The sequence below is a fragment of the Aethalodelphis obliquidens genome, unplaced genomic scaffold (assembly GCF_003676395.1).
Source record: "Aethalodelphis obliquidens isolate GAN/ISIS:26980383/991018 unplaced genomic scaffold, ASM367639v1 scaffold28, whole genome shotgun sequence".
NCBI lineage: Eukaryota > Metazoa > Chordata > Mammalia > Artiodactyla > Delphinidae > Aethalodelphis > Aethalodelphis obliquidens.
The window spans coordinates 16,453,260-16,469,264 of record NW_020837972.1 but is presented as its reverse complement, the minus strand read 5'-3'; the positions used below and the strand labels follow the sequence as shown (position 1 = coordinate 16,469,264).

The 16,005-nt window shown below is 45.3% G+C and overlaps 1 protein-coding gene across 15 annotated transcripts in view; it reads left to right on the top strand.

Annotated features, from left to right (window-relative positions):
* The window catches only part of KDM2B (lysine demethylase 2B), a 123,255-nt gene that overhangs the window by 67,101 nt on the left and 40,149 nt on the right, over positions 1 to 16,005 (top strand). For all 15 annotated transcript variants that reach the window (XM_027124827.1, XM_027124828.1, XM_027124831.1 and 12 more), the window contains one exon: positions 4,476 to 4,562. In XM_027124827.1, coding sequence (XP_026980628.1) covers positions 4,476 to 4,562 — 87 coding nt within the window. The remainder of the gene's footprint in view (positions 1 to 4,475; positions 4,563 to 16,005) is intronic.

Genomic DNA, 16,005 nt, shown 5'->3' with positions numbered 1-16,005 from the left:
CACTGAACCTCTCTGAATTTTACTTTCTGCTTTTGTGAAATGGGGAGAATCAGCCCTACCCCACAGATAGCATTATTTTAATGTCTAGAGCAAGCACTCAACAAATGTTCCTAAGAATGGTCATAAAATCACATCCAGCTTCATAGCCTACAATCAAGGTGTAGATGTCACTGTTCTACTCCCAGGACACACAATAGGAAGCTGTGGCTTACCCGAGGTGACGCCGGTTGTAAGTTGTAGAACCTGAACCCAGGTCTTCTGAGTCTAGAACTAGTGTTGTCCCAGGCAAAACAGCAGAAGTTTAACTAGTGAGATAGTATGTCCCCAATCTGTACTTTCTGGAACCTCTGAATCCATTCCTTAGGGAGGGACTGCCTTGCCCCACTCCTTTCTCCCCTTTTTAAAAATTGTGGTAAGATACACATAACATAACATTTATCATTTTAACCACCTTTAAGTGTTCAGTTCAGTGTCATTAAGTACATTTACATTGTTGTAGAACCATCACCATCCATCTCCAGAACTTTTTCATCTTCCCAAACTAAAACTCTGTGTCCAGAAAAAAATAAAATAAAAAAGTAAAAAAACAAACAAGAAAAGCCCCTCTATATCCATTAAATAATAACTCCCCATTTCTCCCCTCCTCCAGCCCAGCAGGCACCCTTCTACTTTCCGCTTGTATGAATATACTGCTTTAGGGACCTCATATAAGTGGAATCATATGGTACTTGTCCTTTTGTGTCAGGCTTATTTCACTGAGCGTAGTGTCCTCTAGGTTTATCCACGTTATAGCATGTGACAGAATTTCCTTCCTTTTTCAGGCTAAATAATATTCCATGGTATGTATATTATACATATTATTTATCCATTCATTCATCGGTGGACACTTGAGTTGTTTCTATCGTTTGGCTGGTTTTTGTTTTTCTTTTAATTTTTTTTTGGTGTGGACCATTTTTAACGTCTTTATTGAACTTGTTACATTATTGCTTCTGTTTTATGTTTTGGTCTTTTGGCCATGAGGCATGTGGGATCTTAGCTCCTTGACCAGGGATCGAACCCACACCCCCTGCACTGGAAGGTGAAGTCTTAACCGCTGGACCACCAGGGAAGTGCCCTGTTTTGCTGCTGTGAACAGTGTTGATATGAACATGGCTCCCTTCCCTTTTTCAGAGATGGGCCGAATGATGCAGTCGTTAAAGAGTCTTCACCCCTTACTGGCTGAGTGGTCTTGGACAATTCCCTTCATCCCTTAAGCCCTGCTTTTCTCATCTGCACTGTGGAAATGATGATAGTTCATCCCACAGGGTGGTCAGGAGGATTGGGTGAGAGCGTAGATATGAAACATTTAGTACGGTACCGGCCACAAAGCAAGCACTCAGTACTTCTTACTCTCATACGTTCATTCAACAGAACATGTGCCTGCTCTCCTCTTGACGTTGACAGTTACCCCTCACCTGGCTAGTCTCACCTACCCCAAGTGTTGACCAGGTGGGTAGAGGGCCGTGGGAATGACCCACTCAAGTGCAAGTTGTGAGAGGTACAATGTCCGCAGTGCATGTGAAAACCATAATGAAAGAACAAAGCTGATAAAAAGTTGGTTTGATTTTGTCATCATCAGGAACTGGCAATTCTAAACAATGTCAGTGATGAAATACTTCTTCCTCCAGGCACGATCCAGGGAGCGATCGTTGCCAATGCTCCCAGCCTTTGGTTGCCTCATACACTCCATGTGAATTCCACACCTGAGTTGCATTTTGTCTGTATACTTGTTTCCTTTCTGTTGTATTTCTTTTTTTTTTTTGCGGTACGCGGACCTCTCACTGTTGTGGCCTCTCTCATTGCGGAGCATAGGCTCTGGACGCGCAGGCTCAGTGGCCATGGCTCATGGGCCCAACCGCTCCGCCGCACGTGGGAGCTTCCCGGACCGGGGCACGAACCCGCGTCCCCTGCATCAGCAGGCGGACTCTCAACCACTGCGCCACCAGGGAAGCCCTGTATTTCTTTTAAAATATGCTGCATAGGTGTTAGAAAAATTGGCAACCTAACAATCCTGTTTTCCTTTATTGTAGCTGTTTCTACTGTCTGATAGGCATTTTAAAAATTATTTTTTATTAATAGACTTTATGTTTTAAAACAGTTTTATATTTTCAGAAAAATTCTGCAGATAGTATAGAGTTTCCACATAACCCCCACACTCAGTTTCCCCTGTTATTAACATCCTATGATAACAGCGTGCATTTATTACCTGTTTAATATATATATATAAATTTATTTATTTATTTATTTTTCGCTGCATTGGGTCTTCGTTACTCTGCACGGGCTTTATCTAGTTGTGGTGAGTGGGGGCTACTCTTCGTTGTGGTGCGCGGGCTTCTCATTGCGGTGGCTTCTCTTACTGCGGAGCACGGGCTCTAGAGCACAAGCTTCAGTAGTTGTGGCACTTGAGCTCAGTAGTTGTGGCTCACGGGCTTAGTTGCTCTGCGGCATGTGGGATCTTCCCAGACCAGGGCTCGAACCCGTGTCCCCTGCATTGGCAGGCGGATTCGTAACCACTGCACCATCAGGGAAGGCCCTGCGTTTGTTACTTCTAACGAACCAATACTGATACATTATTGTTAACTAAAGGCTATCGTTTATTCACATTTCCTCAATTTTTACCTAATGTCCTTTCTTCCTCCTTTTGTCTGTGATAGTTTCTCAGAGTTTGCTTGTTTTTGTCTCCCTGGACAGATTTAAGATGTACGGGTTAGGCATTTTGTAGAGTCCCTCTTCGGGGATTTGTGGCTTTATTTAAGTTATTTACTGGAGACTTACTGTAGGTTAGTCATTGTGGGAAGCTGGGGATATAGCAGTGAACCAAGACATTTTATAGATAGCATTTATAAATCATTGACATTGACTCTGGGACTTGGAGAAGGTTGTACATGCTGAGAATTGAACCCAGGCACCCCCAGAGGCCAAACTGTTGACCACGGTGTTGTTGGCCCCCTTCTGTGGGGAGAGGAAGGAGTTGTTCAGGTGGGTTTGAGGTAATAGGCACGTTTTAAAAATTTTTATTTATTCATTTTAAAAAATTATTTATTTTACTTTTTATTTTTACTTATTTATTTATTTTTTTGCTGCCGCACAGCTTGTGGGATCTTAGTTCCCTGACCAGGGATCAAGCCCGTGCCACCTGCAGTGGAAGTGTGGAGTCTTAACCACTGGACCGCCAGGGAAGTCCCAACATTTTGAAAAATCAGGCAACCAAATGATGATCATAAAAGTAGGAAAATAAGTAGATAAGTTAGAAGTGAGTTAGAGTCTTTCTGGTGAAGATTTGGGAAAGTGAGTTAAAATCATCTTCACCTACATTTATCTTCTGAGCTCTTCTGCTCTTCCTGTTAAGTGCTACTGTGCAACTTACTCTGTTCTTAAATGTCTCTGCAGGAATGTTTTGTACAATCCAAAAATTAATGGTCGAGGTAGGCCGGTAACGAATAGGCCAGTAACATATCTGTGTCCATCCCTAAACACCTTTTTATGGCATGTTGTGGGTGCAGCCAAAAAACCCATGTGTGACATGGTCATGCGGCAGGTAGTCTGGTGCCAGAGAGCAGGGTTCAGGGGCTCTGTCCTCCTGGTCTGGGGCGGCATCAAAGTCCTTTGAGCATTTCTGAACCTTGGTTGCCTCACCAATAAGTTAGGGATGATTCAGTGGAGTGACATCTTACACCTTGATGAGATTCTAAAGTTAGCAGCAGACAAGGCCAAAATCTGGTAGAGTCAGGATTGCCCTGAAAAACCTTGAAACCACCCACAAAGGAGTGAACACAAAGTGCCTGTGTGGGAGACCCTCACACAGTCTGGCAGTATGTCCATCACAGCCCATTTTTCTGCCAGCACATGGCTAGCAGACTCCAAGCTTAGTCAGACCAGATTGAGTATCTACTTGTGTTTAGGGCCCTTGATACAAAAAACAATGACATGTCTTTACACACCAGGGTGAGAATACACATGGCTTGCCGACTGATGGAAAACCAGAGGCAGGGCTCATGGGTGAGATCTCGTGGTTGCTTTTGTTTCTCTGAGTACATAGCTGAATTGTGTACATTAGAGGATCAGTTGGGTCACTGCCCAGCCCCCTCCGAGAGGACTTGGTAAGGATTAAATGAGGTTGGGTCCATGAGAGTCCCTGGAGCTCTGGACCAATGTTTGGTGTCAAAAGTATGATCAGTGAGTGATACATTCATGCAAGTCATAGGGAGGTATGTGATTTGCTTTTAAAAATTTTTTTGGAGAAGGGGATGTTCTGTGTTTTGTGGATGCTGGGGAAGCCTGGCTGCTTGGTTTCTATTGAGTGTGTGGGTATTGGTGGAGTTGGGGGGACAGGCAGTGACTCTGCAGAGACTCTGCTGGGTAAGGTGCAGCCTCCAGCCCCCTTCAGAGACATCCCCTCTACCCTAGGCTAATATGGCTGCTTTGTTTCACCACAGAATGTCCTGAAGGAGCACGCGGATGACGACCCCAGTCTGGCCATCACTGGGGTTCCCGTAGTCACTTGGCCAAAGAAGACTCCAAAGGTAAGACACAGATGGCTCACAGCTGGGAGACCATAAATCCACTGCTTTTTCACATCTCCTGTAAGATGAATGTTGGCAGCCTTTCAGGGGAAATTCCTGGGAGAGGGCACCCCATTTAAGATGAATGGTGTTGATGACTTGTTCATTGCAACTTTTTTTTTTTAAAACGGATCATTTTCCCTAGCTGTGGAAACTTCAGGCACTGCCCCCTGGTGGTCACTCAGAAAACTGGGGAAGTGATGCCTCACCTTTCTTCCTTTCCTCCCCTCCTTTATTCTATATTTCCTTCCCTTGACCTCTAGCTGCTTTTTGGGCTGTTTTCTCCTCTTCTGAAAGTAGTTTTTTTCTCTTTCTAAATGGGTTGATGCTGGGGAATTCCCTGGCGGTCCAGTGGTTAGGACTCCGCGCTTCCACTGCAGGGGGCACGGGTTCGATCCCTGGTAGGGGAACTAAGATCCCACATGCCTTGCAGTGTGGCCAAAAAAAGAAAACAGGGTTGATGCTCACCATGAAAAATTTGATCAAACAGGAAAGGACAAAGATGCTGGGAAGAATAGTAGTGACGTCACTGAGAACTTACCAGGGGCAGGTTGCCTTGCCTAGTGCTCTGCATCCCCTGTCTTATTTAGACTCCAGCAATCCTGTGGGATAGACACTTGTGATTTCTTTTACAGATAAGGAAACTGAAGCTTAAAAAGACGAAGTTACTTGTTAGGTTACTTGGCAGAGCCAAGGATGCAAAGGTCAGTCTAACAGCAGAGACCAAACTTCCAACCAGTGCCCTACCTCGGCTGCACCACTTTCTTGAGCAAGTTATATAAGCTCCCAGAACCTTACTTTGCTCATTTGTAAAAAGGGGTTATACCAGTACGTACTTCAAATGGTCATTGTGAGGACTAAACAAGATAAGGCATGCAGAGTCCGTAGGACAAGGGCTGATTCATGGTAAGTGCTCTAAGTGTCAGTTGTAACCTAAGCAGCCTTCCTGTTGATGGGTATTTTGCTAATTTCTGATTTTTTTACTATTATAAAAAACACTGAGAGGAACTTTCTAGATCTCTACTGTCCAAAAGGGTAGCCACTAGTCATATGTTGCTATTGAGCACTTGAAATAAGGCAAGCCCAAATTGAGAGGTGCTGTCAGTGTAATATACACAACAGATTTCAAAGACTCAGTCCAAAAAAGAACAGTGCACAGTGCACAGTGCCAACTTAATTTATTTTTTATATTGATTGCCTGTTGAAATTAGGGTTGCCAGATTTGAAAAGGAAGCCCATTTAAATTTGAATTTCAGGGCTTCCCTGGTCTTGCAGTGGTTAAGAATCCGCCTGCCAATGCAGGGGACACGGTTTGAGCCCTGGTCCGGGAAGATCCCACATGCTGCAGAGCAACTAAACTCGTGCACCACAACTACTGAGCCTGCGCTCTAGAGCCCACGAGCCACAACTACTGAAGCCACGTGCCACAACTACTGAAGTCCGTTTGCCTAGAGCCTGTGCTCCGCAACAAGAGAAGCCACGACAGTGAGAAGTCTGCACACTGCAACGAAGAGGAGCCCCCACTCGCTGTAACTAGAGAAAGCCCCCGCGCGGCAACAAAGACCCAACACAGGCATAAAATAAATAAATAATAAATAAATTTATTAATTAATTTGAATTTCAGATAAACAGCAGATACCTTTTTTTACTATAAGTATATCCCATATAGTGCACGTGATATACTTATGGTAAAAAGAGTTTTTGTTCTTTATCTGAAATGTAATGGGGCATGCTGTATTTTTATTTGCTAAATCTGGCAACCCTAGTTGAAATGATCAAATTTTGGATATATTAAACAAAATGGATTATTAATATTCACTTCACCTGTTTCTTTTTACCTAGTAAAATGTGGCTTCAAAAAAATTTTAAAGTACATATGTGGCTCACATATTTCTATAGGACAGTGGTGTTCTGGGTTATTCATTTCACTTTTGTTTGATTATCTTCTTAGGGTATATTCTTTTTCTTGGCCACGCTGTGCGGCTTGTGGGATCTTAGTTCTCTGACAAGGGATTGAACCCGGGGCCACGGCAGTGACAGCACCGAGTCCTAACCACTGGACCGCCAGGGAACTCCCATTAGGGTATATTCCTAAATGTGGGATTGTTAATGGGGAAAGTATTTGTGGGTATTGAATCTAATTCTCTTTGAAGCTTAGTGGGAACTGAGGTGGCCATAGAAATGAAAAGGAGTTGCCTGCACATCTGCCTTTAGCTCCCCAATCTGTGGATGTTGAGTGGGGTTCTAGAGTTGACTTTCCCCTACATGGGCCATAAATATAAATGTCATTTATCAGACCACAAACTGTGCTTGCAGACACAGCAACTTGAAATAGCCCAGCCAGGTCCCATGGCTGCTTTGAACCTGCAGAGGAAATGGTGGCTTTGCCTTGCTACCGCCTTCTTCCCTCCTAGCTGAGGAATTGCTCCACAGGACAGATTAGGGTTTATAGAGGGCATGGGCTTGGCTTTTTTTTTTTTAATTTAAATTTTATTTATTTTTTTATACAGCAGGTTCTTCTTAGTTATCCATTTTATACACATTAGTATGTACATGTCAATCCCAGTGTCCCAGTTCATCCCCCTACCCTTCCCCCCGCCACTTTCCCCACTTGGTGTCCATACGTTTGTTCTCTACATCTGAGAGCATGGGCTTTTAAAGAAACACACTTGCCACTACTCACTGTAGTCTCAGAATTAATGGAGGGGTCCAAACCAGCCTCTGGGGGAAATCACTTCAGGACCACAAATGTGCCCTGTCTGGAGTCACTTAGCCCACTCCTCAGGGGCTTCTAGGCATTTTTTTTTAAAAAAGAAAGCTCTGCCCCTTCTCCTCCCAAGGCCTGGAAACAGGAAGCTGGCTTCTGGTGGGAGTAGCCCTTATTTAAGATTCCCTTGGAGGACTGGTTTATAAGCACTGGTCTGTACATAAGTTGGGCGTGGATGGTATCAACACTGGTGGGAGAAATTGGAGCCCTTAGGCTGGTTGGGAAAGAGTGGGGGAGGGAGAAGTAAGAGCCTTTGACATTTAACAGTGCTTGTGGGGTGCCAGGCTTTTTTTTTAAACACCTTATAATGAAACAAATAGAACTCACATACCTTACAGTTCTCCCACTTAAAGTGTACGATGAAAATGTTTTTAGTATGTTGAAAATATTTAGAGTTGTGCAACCAACACCACAGTCTAATTTTGGAACGTTTTCATACCCCCTTAAAAGAAGCCCCATTAGCGGTCAGTTCCCACTCCCCCAAGCCGCGCCTCCCCCAGCTGCTGGAAACTTTGTCTCCATGGATTTGCCTATTCTGGACATTTCATATAAATAGAATTGTACAGTATGTGGCCTTTTGTGACTGACTTCTTTCACTTAGAAGAACGTTTTCAAGGTTCATCCAAGTTATATATCTTTCAGTATTTCATGCCTTTATAGGGTTGAATAATATTCTACTGTATGGATACACCACAGTCTGTTTAGTCATTCATCTGTCAATGGGCATTTGGGCTGTTTCTACCTTTTGGCTATTGTGATTGATGATGCTATGAACATTCATGTACAGGTTTTTATGTGAACATATGTTTTCATTTCTCTTGGGTAGAAACCTAGGCATAGAATTGACTAGTCAGATGGTAGCTCTACATTGAAGTTTTTGAGGAACTGCCTGTTTCTCAAAGTGGCTGCAGCATTTTCTATTTCTCCCAGCAATTATAAGAGTTCCAGACTTCTCCACATCTTTGCCAACACCTATTATCTGTCTTTCTTTTTTTTTTCAAAAGCACATTCTCTGCATTCAAATACCTTATTCTTTTTTTTAAAATTACTAATTAATTTATTTTTGCCGTGTTGGGTCTTTGTTTCTGTGCGAGGGCTTTCTCCAGTTGTGGCAAGTGGGGACTACTCTTCACTATTGCGGCCTCTCTCGCTGGGGAGCACAGGCTCCAGACGTGCAGGCTCAGTACTTGTGGCTCACAGGCCCAGCCGCTCCGGGGCATGCGGGATCCTCCTAGACCAGGGCTTGAACCTGTGTCTCCTGCATTAGCAGGCAGATTCTCAACCACTGCGCCACCAGGGAAGCCCTATCTGTCTTTTTGATTAGAGCCATGCAAGCACAATCATTTTCTTTTTAATTTAGTTAGTTTTCTATAAATTATTTGAAGTTTATTGTATGAGTTTGCAAGGGCCGCTGTGACAACGTATCTCAGACTGAGTGGCTTAAATGACAGAATATTAATTTTCTCACCGGTCTGGAGGCCAAAAGTCTGAGATCACGGTGTTAGTTGGCAGGATGTATTTCTTTCTTTCTTTCTTTCTTCCTTCCTTCCTTCCTTCCTTCCTTCCTTCCTTCCTTCCTTCCTTCCTTCCTTTCCTCCCTCCCTCCCTCCCTCCCTTCCTCCCTTCCTCCCTTCCTTCTTTCTTTTTTTCTTTCATAGAGCTGAAGAGTCTTTTTTTAAAAAAAATATTTATTTATTTATTTATGGCTGTGTTGGGTCTTCGTTGCTGTGCGTGGGCTTTCTCTAGTTGTGGCGAGCGGAGGCTACTCTTCGTTGCGGTGTGCAGGCTTCTCATTGTGGTGGCTTCTCTTGTTGAGGAGCATGGGCTCTAGACACATGGGCTTCAGTAGTTGTGGCACGTGGGCTCAGTAGTTGTGGCACGTGGGCTCAGTAGTTGTGGCTTGTGGGCTCTAGAGCTCAGGCTCCGTAGTTGTGGCACATGGGCTTAGTTGCTCTGTGGCATGTGGTATCTTCCCGGACCAGAGCTCGAACCTATGTCCCCTGAATTGGCAGGCAGATTCTTAACCACTGTGCCACCAGGGAAGCCTGGCAGGATATATTTCTTCTGAGGACTCTTTCCTTGGCTTGTAGATGGCTGTTGTCTCTGTGTCTTCACACGGTCTTCCCTTTGTGTGTGTCCTAATCTCCCCTTCTTATAAGGACACCAGTCATACTGAATTTGGGCTCACCCTAACGACCCCATTTTAACTTAGTTACCTCATTAAAGACCTGTCTCCAAATACAGTCACATTCTGAGGTTCTGGGGGTTCAGACTTCAACATATGGATTTTGGGAGGACACAATTTAAGCCCATAACATGTATTATAAATTATACAAAAAGGAATAAATAACATAATAATGAATACCATGACTCCCCCTGCCCCGACTCAGCTCTAGAAATAAATTATTGCCAGTATAACCAAAACCCCCCTGGGTATTCCTTCTAAATGTGTGCAACAGTTTTTAGATTTTATTTAATTCTTACATCGAGGCTGGGAGGGGGTTAGGATTGTCTTCATGATACAGCTGAAACTGGGGACTCAGAGAGGTAGGCTGGTAAGCCTGGGGCCACACAGCTTGTGAATCTAAGGTGTTCATCCCCAGATGTGTCCCTGCGCCTGAGGAACTCAATGAAACGTGGTGGAGGTCAGGGGGAGGGGAGGCTGGCTGCTATATTTATGCATTTCCTGGCTGGTGGGGTTAAAAAGTTAACAGGAAGGGAAGAAGTAAGTAAACGACTGACTGCCTGGGCCGCCCGGGGTCTCTTGATTCCCAGGTTTGCAGTCGGCTTCCTCCCAATTTGATGCAGGTTGGGTTGAAAGATCAAGGGTGCTCATTGAGGCTGTCAGGATGCAAAGTCGGGATCGGTACTGGGTCTGGCTCAGGTTACTTAAGCAATTAATGCTAAATGATGATTAGCAAGAAATGCTTTGATCTCCCACCTTGCCTCCCGGAGAAGAAAGTCCCTTTCTGGAACTGATTAGGTGCCGTGAGGTCATTTCTGATGTGGTGTCTTTCAAATCAAAGATGCTACTGAATCACCCTCTGTCACAGTTCCCCTGATTGGCCGTTTTCCCCAGTAGTGATGGATTTGTTTTGATCCGTCTGTACTCTGGCCCCTTCCTTTTATGACCAAGGTAGGATTTGGGGGCCTGTCTGTGACCTTAGAACCAAGCTGAGGGAACTGAACTTCTTTGAGGCCCGACTTCTGACCTCAGCCTTATTAGCAATTGACCTTCTGCCCACCAGCCAGACGCTTGTACTCAGCCAGCTTGTGGGTTGGTTCCCAGAGAAGGGAACCGAGGAAGGAGGTGAGATGAAGCTTTCCTGGAAAGCGAGCATGTTGATGCATTTGCTTCTTAATCTCTAGTGGCCAAACCAGGCTGCCTCTTGAATTTCAATTATTGGCAGTTTTTCCTGAGTGGAAGAGCAGAGAGGCTGGAGAGTATACCAGTAAGAACCCTGACGGGGACATGGGGACAGCCCTCTTCAGCAGTTAGTGGATCAGCTCCCTCACGGGGACGTCACAGGAACCACAGGAGGAAGTCACACACACACACCTGATGTCTGTGTCACCCTCAGTTCTGCTTTGTTTCTCTTCCCCTTCCTCCACACTTGGTCATTCAGATCTGGGAGGCCTGAGAAGTCTGGGGTCCCCTGGGAGTGACACGCAGCCTTTCCCTGAAGGACAGGCACATAAGTCTGTAAAAGAGGCCCCCATGTACTTCCTGTTCCCACTCTGCCCTGCTCCCAGCTCCTGTCTCCCCCGAGTAATTAAGCTGATGATGTACAGTTGAGGAGGGAGGATGACTGCCATTTATAGTTGCCTCCTCAAGGCCAGATAATTTTCTAGAAAGGCAGTGTGGCCTAGCGAGGACCAGTCCTCAGGATGGTGGCATCTGCTTCACCTGGGGAACGTTTCTGTTTTTTGTTTTTTTTTTTTGCGGTATGCGGGCCTCTCACTGTTGTGGCATCTCCCATTGCAGAGCACAGCCTCCGGATGCGCAGGCTCAGTGGCCATGGGCCCAGCCGCTCCGCGGCATGTGGGATCTTCCCGGACCGGGGCACGAACCCGTGTCCCCGGCATCGGCAGGCGGACTCTCAACCGCTGCGCCACCAGGGAAGCCCCTGTTTTTTTTTTTAATACAGTTTCCTGGGCCCTACTGAGACACTCTGATGCAGTAGGGGTGGGTGGGACCTGGGAATCTGCACTTTCTAAATGCTTCACAGGTAATTCTCATGCACAACTAGGGTGAACTCTGGGGTCAGATGCACCTGGAGATTGACTCTTGGCTCGGCCACTTACTAGTCGTGTGGTCGTGGGCAAGTCTGAGGCTTAGTTTATTCATCTGTAAAAAGGGCCGATAGTGCCTTTCTTACAAGTTCGCTGTGAGAGGCTCTGTAAAATACCTCTATAGTAGCCTATCAGTCAGTGATAGCAATTATACTTTTTCATAATTATGGTTTATAAGTAAACAGTAATCCTGAATCTGCTCACCCAGAAGGCAGAAATAGAAGACACTGAAGGAGGAGATGGATCAGAAGGAGGTGATTGGTTTAGAGTCATTTCCTATCCCTAAATTATTATTGGCTGGGACAAACACTGAATCTCAAGTAAGGGCCTCCTGAATGGCTTAATTGCGCGGAAGTAGTCACAGCTGGCGTTTCCTGCGATGGGGCTGGTTTAAGAAAGTGTTTATCCTTTAGGTCCTCCACACTCTATCCGAGGGAGAAGTCCTAGGCCTGTGAGCGGGAGGGTAACTGTTGTCTTAGAATGTGCTGAAAGAGGCCTCATGAGAGGCTGGTGGGAGAACGGGAACAGGAGATGCTCAACAGGTTGGGGGAGGCCGACAGCAGGGACCACAGGGCCAGGATAGCAGAGAGTGGACAGCGGGGAGGGTGTAGTGAGGGGAGCAGACAACAGTCTGGGACCCTGTCTGGAATCCCCAGGGCTTCCTGAAGTGACAGCTAAGTCATTTGTGGAGTTTGGAAGCCGGCAGTTTCCCAGGAGTGTAGGCAGCAGAAACCCCTGATCAAAGAATACCCACAAAAGATGGTCTGCTCAATTCTGGGTAATGTTATCTCCAACATCAGCAACAGAAAAATCCCATTGAAAGAAGATTGTTGGCGGTCAAGGGATGCCACGGTTTCTTACAAGCTGAGACCCAGGTCTGACCAGTTATTTGAGCTTGGATTCCAAAATCCTTAGTGTCTGAACCATATGACAAGGATCCCATCAGGGCCCCCCTTTTTTCAGTGGTGTGAACTGAAGCCAGAAAGTGGAAGTTTGTAGAGTCACCACACATGAGATCCAGGCAGGAGAGAACAGTAACCTTCCCTGATGGCTTTTTTTAAAAATAAATTCATTTATTTATTTTTGGCTGCATTGGGTCTTTGTTGCTGTGCACAGGATTTCTCTAGTTGTGGTGAGCTGGGGCTACTCTTTGTTGTGGTGCGAGGGCTTCTCATTGCGGTGGCTTCTCTTGTTGCGGAACATGGACTCTAAGGGCGTGGGCTTCAGTAGTTGTGGCATGCGGGCTCAGTAGTTGTGGCACGCGGGCTCAGTAGTTGTGGCACATGGGCTTAGTTGCTCCGTGGCATGTGGGATCTTCCCGGACCAGGGCTCGAACCCGTGTCCCCTGTGTTGGCAGGCAGATTCTTAACCACTGCACCACCAGGGAAGTCCCCTGATGGCTTTTTGTAGATAGAGTCTTAACCGTCTTCTACCTGTGTCTTTGCATTGTCTTCCTTCTGTATGTGCCTGTGTCCAAATTTCCTCTTTTTATAAGGACACCAGTCATATTGGATTAGGGCCCTAATGACGTCATTTTGACTTGATCATCTCTGTAAAGACCCTGTGTGTAGGGGCTTCCCTAGTGGCTTCCCTGTGTCTAAATATGGTCACGTTCCGAGGTGTTGGGGGGGGTAGGACTTCATCATGTGAATTTTGGGGCAGACACAATTCAGCCTGTAAACTTGTCACACCTTCAGTGACTCTCCATCTTCTTTATTTTTTAAAAAAATTATTTATTTTTATTTTTGGCTGGGTTGGGTCTTCATTGCTGTGCACGGGCTTTCTCTAGTTGCGGCGAGTGGGGGCTACTCTTCGTTGTGGTGCGTGGGCATCTCTTTGCGGTGGCTTCTCTTGTTGCGGAGCACGGGCTCTAGATGCGCGGGCTTCAGTAGTTGCAGCACGCGGGCTCAGTAGTTGTGGTGCACGGGCTTAGTTGCTCTGCGACATGTGGGATCTTCCTGGACCAGGGCACAAACGCTTGTACCCTGCATTGTCAGGCGGATTCTTAACCGCTGCGCCACCAGGGAAGTCCCTCCATCTTCTTTAAAGTCATCTCCCAAATACTTACCCTGGCCTTGAGGTCCCATGACCCCAGATGTCGCTCTGCCTTAGAATCTCGTGCTGGCTTCTCTTCTCTACATTGCAGGGGAACTGAATTACTCCATATTTTCCATCTTCTTGACAGTCTTGGCCTTAGCTTATACTGTTCTTCTGGGAATGCCCATCTTATTTTGCCACATACGAATTCTCTCCGTCTCGAGGCCCAACCTAGTTCCTTCTTTGCCAGGAAGCCTCCTGAGCTGGATGTCTTCTAGCTGTGCCTCCAGATCCTCTCCAGGCTCCTCAAGCCTTCTGTGCGGGCTGCATCAAAGAGATTCCTTGCATCTCTGGCTTTTGGTTGGGCTCAGCCTAGGGAGGGAGGTACCAGCAGGAGATGGGAAGACAGGAGGAGAGAGAGGCTGGGGTATTTATTCCCCCAGCTTTCTCCCTATGGGATCATTGCAGGTTGGCTGTCTCCTTCCATTGGGGACCACGGCTCCTATTTCTTGTCCTTCTCCAGCTTTTCTCTCTGAATTTCTGGTAACAAAGGGAGGTAATGGCTCATCACTGTCCTCAGGCTTGGGATGCATCACCATGCCTTGCTGGCTTCCGTTAACCCCACTTGTACTCTGCAAATTGAGCCTCTGTTAAACTCCCCTCCATGACCTGGTGTGAGGGTGCCAGGATGCCATCCATTTCCTGTCAAGATCCTGACTGGTAGATAGACTTACCCCATTTCTCCCTCTGCTGGACATCCACATTCTACTCTGCATTTTGTTGCATATCTGTGTTAAGCTTCCGTTATCTTCTTGAGATGGCAGCTCATCTTATTAATTTTTTCTTTATCCATTTTTGTATCCTGTCATGCAAGATTGCTCCCAGAAAATGTTTATTGAATGAATGAGCTTGATAGCAAAGTTTCCCCAGAGCTTCTAAAAGATGAAGTTGTATTCATCAGTTCATTCTGTTTGTCCTCTTTCACCTGCTCTGCAAATGCCTCTGAGTCATCTCGTTGGTGAGAATAAGTTTCTCTCCTTACTTTAATTTGTGTGTCCCAGTCCCAGCCAACTGTTAAAAGAACGGTAAATAGAAGAGAACTAAGAAGGGCTCTTGGTAGTCCCTGGACCCTTTTGTCCCTCACATTTAGGCACCTCCCTTTATCCTCCTGACTTAAAAAGATCTTATCTCTCACCTGGAATTTTTCAGCCATCATCTGTATCATTTTAGAACCACTTTATTGGAACTTTAAGACAGCGTTCAGCTGAAATAACCTGTAATTAAAGTCTGCAGCCCAGGATTTCTTTCTTAGTCTGATAACCTGCTCGGCTGTCTGTGTTAATAATGCCAAAGACAAATTTTTGGAAAGCAGTTGAGATATTGAGGGCTCCTGCCTTTGGTGCAGTAATTAGAAAGCCAAGCAGGCACTGTAAGTGATTGCTTGCCATTATCATGGTTATATTTCTGGAACAATGGTCTATCCTTCAAAATTTTCTTTTTGTCAAATGCCATTGTATATTTCCTATTTTAAAGGAGAATACTTGATCATTGACATTGGGAATAAGTTGTCATGTTCTCCCCGCCACACTCACTACCCTGCCTCTCTAATTTGGCTTTGTTAGGACAGTGGATATGTGTGCAACCAAATGATGTTGTGAGATAATCTGCTGCTTCCCATATTTGGGTGATCTAGAGAAAAAAGGGGCACAGTTATGTGAACACAGGTGAAACGTTTGCATTATTTAAGTTTGATTCTTGTTACAAAGGTGGGAAGGGGAAGTATATTTATTGGGACAAGGGGAACTTTATACGCAAAGAAAGTAGGTGGGAAGTGAAAGCAATAGTAAAACCTGCTCTCAACCACTGAACTTCTCCACCAATGAATGTAAAGGACTAAACAGCAAAGCACTTTGCAGGAGTGAAGAGATAGTCTCACTTATAAGATTGATTATTGTTGTTGTTGTTATTTAGATTCATTTCTCTCCTAGTTAATGTTTATGGTACAAGATGGCAGGAGGGGCTGGGTTGGGGACTGCCCTGAGGAAGCTTGTTGATTTGAATGTTCCCAATTGATTGATTCTTCTGCAGGAGGGTTTGACCTTGTTTTTTGTTTATATATAGTAGTTTGTATCTGCTTATCCAAAACTCCTAATTTATCTCTCCACCCTCCTTTCCCCTTTGGTAACCATAAGTTTGTTATCTATGTCTGTGAGTCTGTTTCTGTTTTGTAAATAAGTTCATTTGTATCATTTTTCAGATTCCACATATAAGTGATATCATGTGATATTTGTCTTTCTGTTTGACTTA